At 43.7% G+C, this 12,228-nt stretch overlaps 1 protein-coding gene across 2 annotated transcripts in view; it reads right to left on the minus strand.

Moving 5' to 3' along the window:
* PCDH1 (protocadherin 1) overlaps positions 1–11,543 on the minus strand; it is a 215,745-nt gene extending 204,202 nt beyond the window's left edge. For both annotated transcript variants that reach the window (XM_018568115.1, XM_018568118.1), the window contains exon 1: positions 11,451–11,543. In XM_018568115.1, coding sequence (XP_018423617.1) covers positions 11,451–11,508 — 58 coding nt within the window. In that variant the 5' untranslated portion in view covers positions 11,509–11,543. The remainder of the gene's footprint in view (positions 1–11,450) is intronic.
* Positions 11,544–12,228: the final 685 nt, after the last annotated feature.

Consider the following 12,228-nt stretch of genomic DNA (forward strand, 5'->3'; position numbering starts at 1 on the left):
CGAATATTAATTTTGACTGAAATTTCAGCTTCAGTTTTTGGTGTACTGCTTAAGAGGTTCCGCAATCAGGTCAACTCGTTCAAGAGCTTCCCTGTTCCTCTATTAAAATTAAGTAGAAATGCCCTAATCCAAAGCAGTCAGCACATAAAAAGGCACCTCACACCTCCAGGTGCCTGCACATCAGAAGCTCCAAGAGTGCTCTAATAAGCACATACTGCATAGGACAATGGGTTAGAATCCTACCCTGTCCCCTAAGCATTATTACTGGCCAGTGAGGATGTCAATTACAGTAATGGGCCAATCCTGAGGTGGGAATGGAAGAACCAGGCTTTTAACGCATTGTCCCAGAAGTGTACACATATCAGAGCACCCAAAAAATGTGTAAATGGACCCAAGCTAGACCTAGAGGAGGTTGGTGGTAACACACAAACCAAATGCAGTGCATTAGAGGTATATTCATTTTGAAGGCACTACCCAGTACAGCATGTGAACCATCTGTGTGTTGCAGGATGTTGCGTTATGGAAAATGGGGCAGATCGGTCACAACTTGCATTGCTGTACACTGAAAGGCCACAATTAACAAACTGTCTTAATGCAACGCGCGATGACATGCGTGCAGTAACGTGCCGCAACGATCTAAATCCGCCTGTTGTGCTTTGAGCTTTTCAGCTGCTCCGACTTGACGACTATTGAAAGCAGCTCAGTTTCACATCAGCCTACTAGTAAAGGGATCTTTCAAAATGAAAGTAGAAAATCCCTTTAAATTCCTGGGTTTTTTTTTTTTCCTCCAAGGAAGAATACTTAAAATGCCATTTAGAGAACATTATATCATCCAATTTAGGATGATGAGATGACGTTCTCTATAACAGCAAATGTTTGTTTGTTTCATTGACTTGGTAACTGTAATGCTGGTGGAATATATAGAAGATCTCGGAATAAAAGACTACAGCAGTATGTGGATTTTCACAGGCATTCATCAAAGTGTTAAAATAGCCATTTCCTTACACCTGACGCATATAGGCTGCCTCCAGGCATCGCTGCAGAAGCTTCTGAGAAGCCCAGATTCGTAGATCCTGGTATAACTGCAGGTCACAGCTTGTACATGTGTGGGGTCTTGCTGCCAAGCAAGCAGAGCCTGTACACTGCGGACCAGAATGGTGCTAACCCAAAGGCTGCAAAACAATCAGTGGAGTGGAACAGATCGCGCATGACTTAAAAAATGAAGCCAGACCTCCAGCCTATTAAATGGGAACTCACTTATTAAAAACACACACGCTGCAAGATAAATGACATACAAGGCTAATAAAAAGTAATATGCTGAAAATCCAACTACAGGGCTTATTTAACAAGGAGACGCAAAATACAGGAGCAAATCAGACGTCACCTTTCTTTAGTTTAGACCAGTCAGCGAAAGCAACATCGCTGTTTATTTACTAAGGGTGATTGAACATCATACACAACTCTTTAGTAAATCGAAGAAGACAATGCATTTTATAACATGGCTAAAAGTCCCAATAGACCAGCCTTTCTCAGCCAGGGTTCCTCCCGAGGTTGATAGGAGTTCCTTGAGCAGTGGCAGAATGATTTGCCATTTGACAGTGTTTGCATAATTTTGGCACCAACATCACTTAGAAGATCCAGTGACTTAAAGCCTTTCCCTCTAGTCACTCAGGTGATCTTTTTTGCTGGCTGTTAAAAGGAACGCTCTTCAAAATGACCTACCAATGCATAGGGGTCCTTCTCCCACTGACTATCAACATAAGGGTGTCGTCCTACCAATGAACACCAATGTAAAGAGTCCCTTCTCCCACTGCCTGCCAATTTTAAAGGGGCCCTTTTCCTACTGACTGCCAACATAAGGGGTCCCTTTTCCCACTAGCCACAAACGCAAGGGGTTCTTTTCTACCACTGCCCACCAAAGAAGGGAGGGTGTGAGACACAAAAATGTTCATGATGATTACTAAAAACTATTTTGTTGTATTGGGGGGGTTGGATAATAAATTCACCGTCATATGCTAGTTATAGCACATTGTTTATTCTTGTACTAACAATAATATATCTACCACTTCATGTTGACAATGCACCATGAGCGGTCAATAAAATGTTATCAGATGTCCCCCGAGACCTGAAAATTACTTCAAGGGTTCCAGCATGGTGAAACGTTTGCTACAGATATTAGAGGATGACCAGCAGCTGACCAAATCATGCTACCCATAAAAGGTTATTAGTTGGGTTAAGCTGGCCAAACACTTATAGATTTTCGAACTGAAATTTTTGTTGCTGCCAAGAACCCTCTTTCGATTCTAGCCTAAATAGCCCATCATGCACAGACCAATGTCGTTGGTCTTACCGAATTTAGGCGATAGATAGAACGGATTTTCGTTTGCACACGTGTAGTGTTGCAATTTTATTTGTATGCAAATGGCACTAATCCATCAATTTTCGTTCCAGTCAAAAAAGTTTTTAGCCCCACCCTTCGAGAAACTTTGGAGAAAAAAAATTGTTCCCATTAACTGATCGAATATCGTTCGAAAGGCCATTGGAGGACTATTTCCAAATGATAATCGATAGTTGTATGACCTTAAGAAATGTTTGCCCAATGGCTTGAAACCATCTGGGGTATATACAGAGCAGACCTGAACATATAGGACAGTTAGATCAAAGAAAAACCCTTTGGCAATCTTGTACTTTGCAACATCTATACAATGACTTTGGGGAGGGAATTTTTAAGATGTTGACAATTACAATCTAGAAGCAATGCAGATCCACAAGTACAAATAAACATCAGAAAAAAGCCACTCATACACAAAGACACATTTACACCTATGATAGACTTGCAGACACCGGTAGCAGGCAATCAAAAAGTCAGAAAATCACTTGAGTGCTAGACCACCTAAATATCTCCATTTGCCATTTGTAGCATCTGTACCTTTTGGTCCTGCAGGGGGTCACCGCTGGTGGGGGGTAATGACAGGAAGGCCCAATTTATACAACTGCAGCTTGAACAAATTAGCGGAGAGGCTTCTGGTAAACTTTGACAGCAGTGTGAATAAGCAGCTCTAAAAAAACCTCCGTCCCCGTCGTTCACTATGGCACCAGTTAGGGTGTTCATACCAGACACGCAAGGGATGGATTTGTATAAAACAAAGTCAGGCTCATTCAATAAGGAAATGCACAGAGCACTTAAAACATGCAAAATGCATAACTGTCGCAGACATAATGATACCAATCATATCAACGTTCTGTAATTGCTTTATTGAATGAGGATGTTTAACAGATTAGCTTGTCCCTCATTGATAAGTCAGCAGAAAGATCTCTGCCAGCCATCGCCCCGATAGCAGACCCATCACAAGTTTTTACCTCGTTAGGGTGACTTGACTGACATGTATAACATTAACGAGACCATTTGTGTTTTTGTAGCGATAATAAGCACGCCTGATACTTGCACGTACCCATAATCCCCATTGTTAATCCGATCAGCGTATAATTATTGTAGGCGATTGTGAAACACGTCCTATGGTTTGTTCTGGGGCCACATGTGTGTAGATCAAGCCTATTGATACGGACAGAATAACTAAAAAACAAAAGTCTTGTTCATAACAACCAACCAACAAAAAAATTAACATTGCCGCACTGAATCAATTTTATTGGTTACCAAGGGCAACATCACTTCCTTTCCTTCCAAGGTCAAATATTTCAGAAAGCATCAAAAGGCTCAATAGGTTTACTTCACAAAGCTTTAAAACATAAGGATCACAATCTTTATTTTAACCTGTAACTAATTTTAATCTCATGACTTCTATGACTATTATATTTTTTAAATACATATCCTTATTCTGGAATGTTAGCTCTCTAAATTGAGCCCAATGCATAGCACAGGGTGCGGCAGGACATTTCCTTGCTGCCAATAACAATAAGCTTCTGCGATTCATTTTCAAAGGTAAAAATGACTGTCGGAAACTATTCGGTTGTTCCGAGCAACAAGAAAAGCTTTCCTTTTTTATATAAAAAGTGTCAAGTGTTCATATTTATTTACAGACACCAATCACATATAAAAGTTCAGATTCCGTCTATCAGGTTTAATCTGCTGGATAGCTGTGATTATTATGGTAACGGTTAGAACTGACACCGATAAATTAAATGAAATAAAGTAATAATTCTGCACGTAAAGAAAGAACGTTTTTGGAAATGATTGAGTTAAATTAGCATCCCCTTCCGTTATTTTCAAAATGCATTTTTTTATTGGTTTCTCCTTCTCTCATTTATGAGAAGCACTCAGCAAAACATCTGTTTTTAAAACGGTCAAACGGCTACAGTTTTACAACGCCTGACGCCTATTCCCATAAACGTAAAATGCTTGTTTGTGTGATCACTTGCAAAATATAAAAATCGGAGAGAGAACCCGGAAGAATTATTGCGCTCCTAATGTCCCTGTTCTACGGCAAAGCGCTGTCAATTTTCAAGTGTCAGAATTGAGCTGAGAGACTTGATTCTGCTGCACAACTTCATTACGCGTGCACATAAATCCGGGGGAAAAGTACAGGAGAAAAGTGTGTATACAGGGAGATGACAATACAGCTGCCCACCTGTTCTATGGCTCTACAATGCCTCTAGTGGCTGTCAGAGTGATTACAGGCTCCTCTATGCACAGCCAAATAGAAAAAAAAAAAATCATCATCATACAATTAGGTGTCCCTGTATCATCTAAACCGCTCCTGAACCAAGCTCCAAAATCAAGAGTACACATAGGCACAAAAACACATGCTCATCGCCCTAGGGTGGTTTACAAAAAAAAAAAAATAATAGTTTATTACAAAATATTAGATTGTATTTTTTTTTCTCAGAGCCCTCTGTGCTAATTTGTAACACTATTAAGATATTTTTTTTAAAATCACAGTAACGGTGACAAAATGGCAGAAACAAGATTCTTAGGATTAACCCTTATGAAAAAACATACGCCAAGGGAAAAATAAACTAAATATTCTTACATTTCCATGTTTTACAACATACAGAAAATACTACAAAAAATAAAATAAATGTGTACGGATGGGATATTAAAGCCTGACGTCTCTTAATTGCATCTAGTACTTAACAAGTCCTTTGCCAATACAGACACCCATGATAATCAGTTCTAACCATGCCTCATTTAACTAAAAGGACTACAAAACTCTGTATACCCTAGAGGGCTCTGAATTCTAGACTTTGCCTTAAGTAGCCAGGCATCAGATAGATGACCAATGCTAAATAATTAACATGGTATTGCTTTTCCTTATAGATCTATGGTTACAAATTAAAAATAAAAAGGCACATTACAATAGTACAAAACACACTAAAACCGTATCGTGTTCAATCACCACATAACATCGGCTTATTTGTTAGCCGTGCAAAGAGCAGCGTTGCGCCGCGACCCTTGGGAACAAGAGTCACCTTCAGCAGCCAATCTTGGACAAATAAAGCTGGTCGGTGGTTTCTATGGGTTATCACAAAAACACCGGGCTTTGTACGGGTTACACACGAGGCTACTATGTAATGAAAACCGTGCCGCACGCTACAGCAACCAATCAGCAAGCAGGTTTCTTTGCACTGCTGGCTCAGAACCAATGCAAGAGGAAATATGACCGGTAGCAGTAAACTTCTATACTATGTCCATAACGGAACTGCTGGCTCTTAACCAATGCAAGAGGAAAGATGACCGGTAGTAGTAACCTTCTATGCTACGTACACACCGGCACCAAAAAAAAAACAGATTATGGCTGTACATAAAGCGGTCAAGCACTCAAAAATTAACACATACATACCACAGGCAAAAGATGTCAGGCATGTTGAAGGAACTGCATTTATTACTAAATAATGGAATGGACATCAAGACAATCCAACCGGACCCAACCCAATGCACTATTTCTCGTTTATAGAGCGTTCTAGGAAGCTGGCTCCTGCCATCCATTATAACAATACATTAGAAGTGTGCATTGTATTCAATTACATACATAATCACGCTACGTTTTAGGAGATTGCCTGTAGCGTGCCGGCTGCTTTTTGGCACCGTGCATAGAAAATACCCGGCGAAAAAGATGGACAAATACACAGATTGAAGGATCAAGCAAAAAATACTGTGATATTTAAAACCATTAATATGGCCGTGCCTTGACACCTTTAAAAGGGACATTTAAAAATGAATATATAACTAACCATATAAGTGTGCGCACGCGATTGTACATATATATTCTTAATAAAATACGTAAATACGCACAGCTTGCTGGCTAATAGAGCCTATAGGGTTTGGTCCACGCATGATGCATATACACGCATACTGCAGTTGACATAAACATTATCAGATGTCTTTATTAAGGCAAAGAAGAATATGCAAAGCGCAGCGCTGCAACCAATTAGCAATCATCTCTCATTGTCTTGACTGCTCCAAAGTGATGAACGGTGATGTCTGATTGGTTGCCACAGGTTACTGCACTTCTTCGCCCTCTGTGCTGCCTTATTAAGCCAGCCGGTGTGTGCAAACTAGCTTCTGATCTTTTACCATCGTCACTCAATTCTTATTTCACCATACAGCCATCATTAATAATCTAAAGCTTGCACTGAGGGAGTGCGCAGCCAAGTACATAAATTCATATATATTCTAGTCACTGCCTGATGAAGGGGAAAAAAAAAAAAAAAATACAAAAAAAAAAAACACACAGGAAACGCAGGCACAGTGAATATCGCAGGAGGGACGTGGAGGTTGGGTGGGGTTGAAGCTACAGGTGACAGCTCGGAGAAAGCTGGTTTAACATTGCAAATCCACAGACATCGAGGCTTTACGTTGGGACAACAAGTGTTAAATAGATCTCAGTGGCTTCCTCGCTGACGCTGGTCGTGATTCTTCTCCCAGTACACGCCAAAACGCACTCGCTGTCTGATCTCCTCCTGATTTGCCAACGCACATTCAAAAAAGCAAATACGCCAGCCCTGTGTCTTCAAACACCCTCATTATATATTTTCTATTAATCTGACCTGACAGGGGGATACTATGTACATAGAGCCTATTCAACGAACACCCAACCTATATGACACAATTTACGAACGAGCGAATACAAAAGCTGTTAAATCTGATACACGCATAAAGAGAAAAAAAAAAACGTGCGTGCTGGTTCCAAATAATCCTCTTCGCTCACTCTACTGGCAGACACAGACCACAGTTGGCGAGCCGTGATTAGCCAGCCTCTCTAACACAGCCTGACTTTCACTGCCGCGGAGCACAAGTGGAATGCTGTAGTCGCTAGATAATTGATAGCTCTGGAGGCGAATGGACTTTCATTAACCGGCAGGAGGAGGAGGTGGGGGGAAAAAAAAAAAAAAGTGGCACAAATCCCCCCGACCCCCCCCCCTTTCCCCCCCAAATAATTCCCTAAGGACCAAAGCATATCCCCAAGTGATTGAGCATCCATAAAAAAGCAACCCAAGCAGTGCACGTTAAAGAAATGTAAATATAATAAACTCACTGGATCTTACTCTTCTGGCCCCAACGTAGCTAAGCATGCAAAGCGTTAAATCTGTGTGGTTCATTTGGATGGAAATATAAAAAGAGATCAATACTTCCATTGTTACGCATTTCTCCCCTGCATTGTGTACTGTAAACATCTAAAAACACACAACAGCAAAACAATAAAAAGAGGAAACGTGATCAAAACAAAAAGGACTAATCAAATTGTTCATTTCGACTCGCACGTCGGGCAGAAAAGCACAGCCCGGGAAAGGCTGCTCGCATCTCATTTCAGGCAAGACGAGAGTGGGGGGGATCCAGAGATAGGTTGGGACTGGCAGCTCTTAAGAGTCTCCAGCAGCCAGAGCCAGACGTTCATTAAAACCAGGAAGGATTGTGACATGATGCCCTGGGAGATTGTAAGCTTTTGTGTATGTACACAACAGAGGTGTGACCTGCACCACTGGCCAGCACACTAGCCAACATTCCAATGGCTTAGAAGTCAACCGAGCTTATTACATGAAGCAAAGTGCAGAAGTAACCCATAGCAACCAGTCAGTACTCAAGCCTCATAGGGTTTCTGCACTTGATACATGATTACTGTTCTTTGTACTATTACAAACAAATACGGGTACCAACAAGATTTTGGCATTGCGTTACTTTAATACGAACATCTTGACAGGTCTAGAACGATCGTGGCTTTGGCCAGGACAAGCAATCTGCCAATTGCAACAGAATGAATGGGAGCAAATTACAAAAATAAAATAGGGGGGGAGAAAAAAAAAATCAACTCATGGAGTCCATCCAATTGTGGAACGTATCTTGCCCATTTCTAGCGAACAGGAAATAGATTTGCTAATTAAGATGAACTTCCTCAGAATCCCACCATCTGTGAACAGGGTAGAAGTCTGAGGGTTTAATGAAAACACAAATAAATAGTTAAATAGGGAGGATAAAAAAAAAAAAAAGGCATTCCATGCGGCGGTGGTGGCAAGGTTATAGAACAGGTGCTACATATTGCACTCCTCAGCAATACCTTGGGTTAAAGAGCAAACATTTCCCACAAGCTACACAAAAATAAATGCAATGGCAAAGATATATGCGCATGAACGAATGAGCTGCCTCTCTCCCTCTCTCCAGGCACCCCAATAATATACCACCACCATCTTCACTAGTGAACAGACTCTAGGTCTGGAAAAACAAGAGATTAAATAACGTACGTTATGCCTACAACTGATCCATCCATGTAGCTACGGTGGGCTTAATGCAAGGATACCGATTGGTTAACCCAATGCACTATAGAGTATCTACCCATCACATAGACCTATATCGTTGGGGAAATACTCTATAGTGCATTGGGTTAACAAATTGGTATTCCTGCAATGAGCCCACCGTACCTACGTGGTCGGATCAATTATAAGCATAACGTTCGTTAACCATTAGAAAAGTGCCTCGATCGATGATTTCATCAGAATGGCTTTAAATTGCAAGACGAGAGCAATAAATTCGCCAAGAATTCTACTCCGGCTGCAACACACACTTTTTTTAATGAACGGTGGAAGAAAAGAAGTGATGGGACAGGCATATACGATCTTTAAATTCGCCTCGCCATACGTGATCTGTCCGTAAATACATCACCTTTATCGTAATGGCACCGATTCGGATGCGTCTTCCCAAGTGCCAAGTCATAGGAAGTGTTTATTGCAGGCAGACTGGCTTATTTTAATGGCGTTCGCTGATTAAATAAGTCTCTTGGCCAACTTGCCAGTGGGTAATGTAAGGATTGTTTTAAATACTGAGAAGAAGACATAAAACACAATAAATTGTCCAATAAAAGAAGAAACAGCAGGTGCATCCAAGGATAAGACTAGTGTACTCGCTGCGATAACTGGAGCGAGAAGACCCCAGCCCTGTACTTAAACTACTCCCCGACTAACCGGCTGGATCAGTGCTCACAAGACACCTGCAGGCATCTCTAGCCACTATCTGAGAAGGTGCAGCTGCTTTCCCTACCGCTGGCAGTGCAAAGCCAGGAAAGCGGATCCGACGACACAAGCTAGGCTATGCAGGCTTGCAATCTGCTCGGTGAAATCTCTCACAACGTACTTCCTTCCCACCCACCCTTGGTGCCCACAGCTCTTCACCAGCATGCATATGCTGTAGCGTTCCTAGCCGAAGACTACCTCCGTGCACACATCCTCAATAACCAGAAAGCCAGCATCAGCAGCCGTACACAGGGAAATCACAGTACAGCCTCTGAATACAGCTCAATTACAGCTACAGAGCCTGACCGCTGCTAGAAATAACACAGCCCTAGATGCCTGTGTCATAGCCCTTATTGCAAGTCTGTATGGACATTCCCAGCTACTGCTGGAATAAAACAGGCAATGGACTCCCCTTCTTGCAGATCTACAATGCTCGGAGAGTGTTATTTATGAAGCTATATGCAGAATCAGACGTGGTCATCTTGGCTACGTCAGTGTCTCCACAGTAGGGTCTCCCCTTAATCTCTCAAGAGCCCCAGACCCCCTCCATACCCTCTCTATCTCCATCACAGCCACTCTTTAGCACATCAGCAAACATCGCTCTACACTCCTGTGACATGCCTGTGATCTGTATTTCTAGGGTGCAGATCACACAGCCCCCCCCAGGAGTACCGAGGCTCTCCTTTCTATACAGCAAAGGGAATATAGGAATTTTCTGAGCAGCATCCCTATAACAGTGCAGGGGGTACTGCTCTATACACAATCCATATCAATCACATCTACTGCTTAGTACATCAACAAGCATCGCTCTACCCTACTGTGACATGCCGGTGTGATCATCTGTATTTATGGGGTACCAGATCAAACAGCCCCCCCCCCTATTGAGTACCAAGACTCTCCTCTCTATACAGCATAGGGAATATAGGAATTTTCTGATCAATGAACTTGGACGGGGTCCTGCTCTGCACAGAAGCCATATCCATCACATCTACTGCTTAGTACATCAGCAAACCTCATTCTATGACATGCCTGTGTGATCATCTATACTTCTGGGGTGCAGATCACACAGCCCCCCCACCCTATTGAGTACCAACACCCTCTATACAGCATAGGGATTTTTCTGATCAGCATCCCTATGACCATGCAAGGGGTCCTGCTCTGTACACAAGCCATATCCATCACATCCACTGCTTAGCAAGCCTCTGTCTACACTACTGTGACATGCCTGTGTGATATTTCTGGGGTGCCGCTTACACTAGCCCCCCCCTCCCTGCCCTGTGGAGGACAGATGCCCCCCTCTTTATATACAGCATTGGGGAATAAAGACATTTTCTGATCAGCATCCGTATACCCATCCAAAGGGGTTCTGCTCTGCAGAGTGGAAGTAAGTGGGGTTCCCCTGTACTCAATACAGTATAAGCTCTGGACTTGAAGTCTGCAAAGCTAGAAGAGGTGGCTGTATAATGAGATAAGGGGGTACCAGGCTAACCCATCATACCCCCTAAACCCCATCCACAGGCAGCAGTGAAAGGGTTAGATGGACCATTGAGCAGCATGGGATGGAGATTCCTCAATACGATCTGTACAGCCTTTGCATCTCCACTCCTAGCTCAGGATTTGCTGCTATAGGTTCCCGGGATGCCAACACTTCCCAAGCGCCGAATCCAAGGCAGCAGGCTGATCACCCCTACATTCCCGCTTCGGGGTGCACCCCCTTATTCAATGCACCCTGCCATTGACTGATCACCCCACCCGTCTCCATTGGGGGGGTTGACGCCCTATGACTTAAAGGGGTGCTCCATGCGGTTACCCCAACAGCCCCCCTCTGGCAGATACGTGACAATCAGTAGCGATCTGCCGTTCAATCTTCCTCTTGTCGAGTCCATGAGGATTCCATCAGCCCGCTGCACCCCAGAACGCAGCATTGGGGGCTCCACGACTCTAATCTACAGCAAAGCTGACTTGCAGGGCAGTTTTAGGGGCTCCCTTACCTGTCTCCCCAGCTTTGCTCCAGCCGCCTCCCCCTTCTCCGCTCTGCCGGCTCCTCATCGCTCGCCTTGCCGGTCTCCGCTGTCACATCCACACGGACAAGTCCCGAAGAAATCACGAGAGGAGAGCACAAAAATCACAGCCCAGCCGAGCGACAGCGATGAAAAGAAGTTGTTGTGTGTGTGCGGGCTCCCCGGATTTATAGTCCCCCCAGGGCTGGATCAGATCCACTCCTCGTAGCTCCGCAGTAGCCGCAGGTTGGGGTGTGTAGTGAGGGGGGGTGGGGGTGCTCCCCTTGAAATGAGCTGCAGAGAGCCTGTGCCTCCGTCCCGGAGCGGAGCTGAATGTGTATGCGCCGGGAGCAGCGCTCTCTGCCTCTCAGTGTGTGTGGATCGGGGGGAGGAGCCGGCCAGTCTTATCACATCCAACACTCAGCGATCAGCATCCCATCCCTTCCCTTCCCCGGGTCCGACCATGCAAAGCTGCTGCTGCCTCCGCCGCTGTCAGCTGTGTGCGCTATGTGCTGCGTGCTTGTTGCATGCCTGAACTCTGCAAATGGGGGCTCCCTCTCCTCTCCCTCAATGATTTAACAAACACACCAAGACGCCGCCGCCGCCGGCCCCTCCTCCTTCTACTTCTTTCATCCGTCCGAGGGAAAAAAAATAGCATTTAATTGCAATATTTAGGGGTGTTACAATCACAGAGGCTGTGATCACAAAACACAGCCCGAAATGGAGTCATGGCAGAGATTGGCCGGGTGATGGTTGCAAGGAGCTTCAG

This window comes from Nanorana parkeri, unplaced genomic scaffold (genome assembly GCF_000935625.1).
Source record: "Nanorana parkeri isolate BGI_ZX_2015 unplaced genomic scaffold, ASM93562v1 scaffold1140, whole genome shotgun sequence".
In the NCBI taxonomy this organism is placed as follows: domain Eukaryota; kingdom Metazoa; phylum Chordata; class Amphibia; order Anura; family Dicroglossidae; genus Nanorana; species Nanorana parkeri.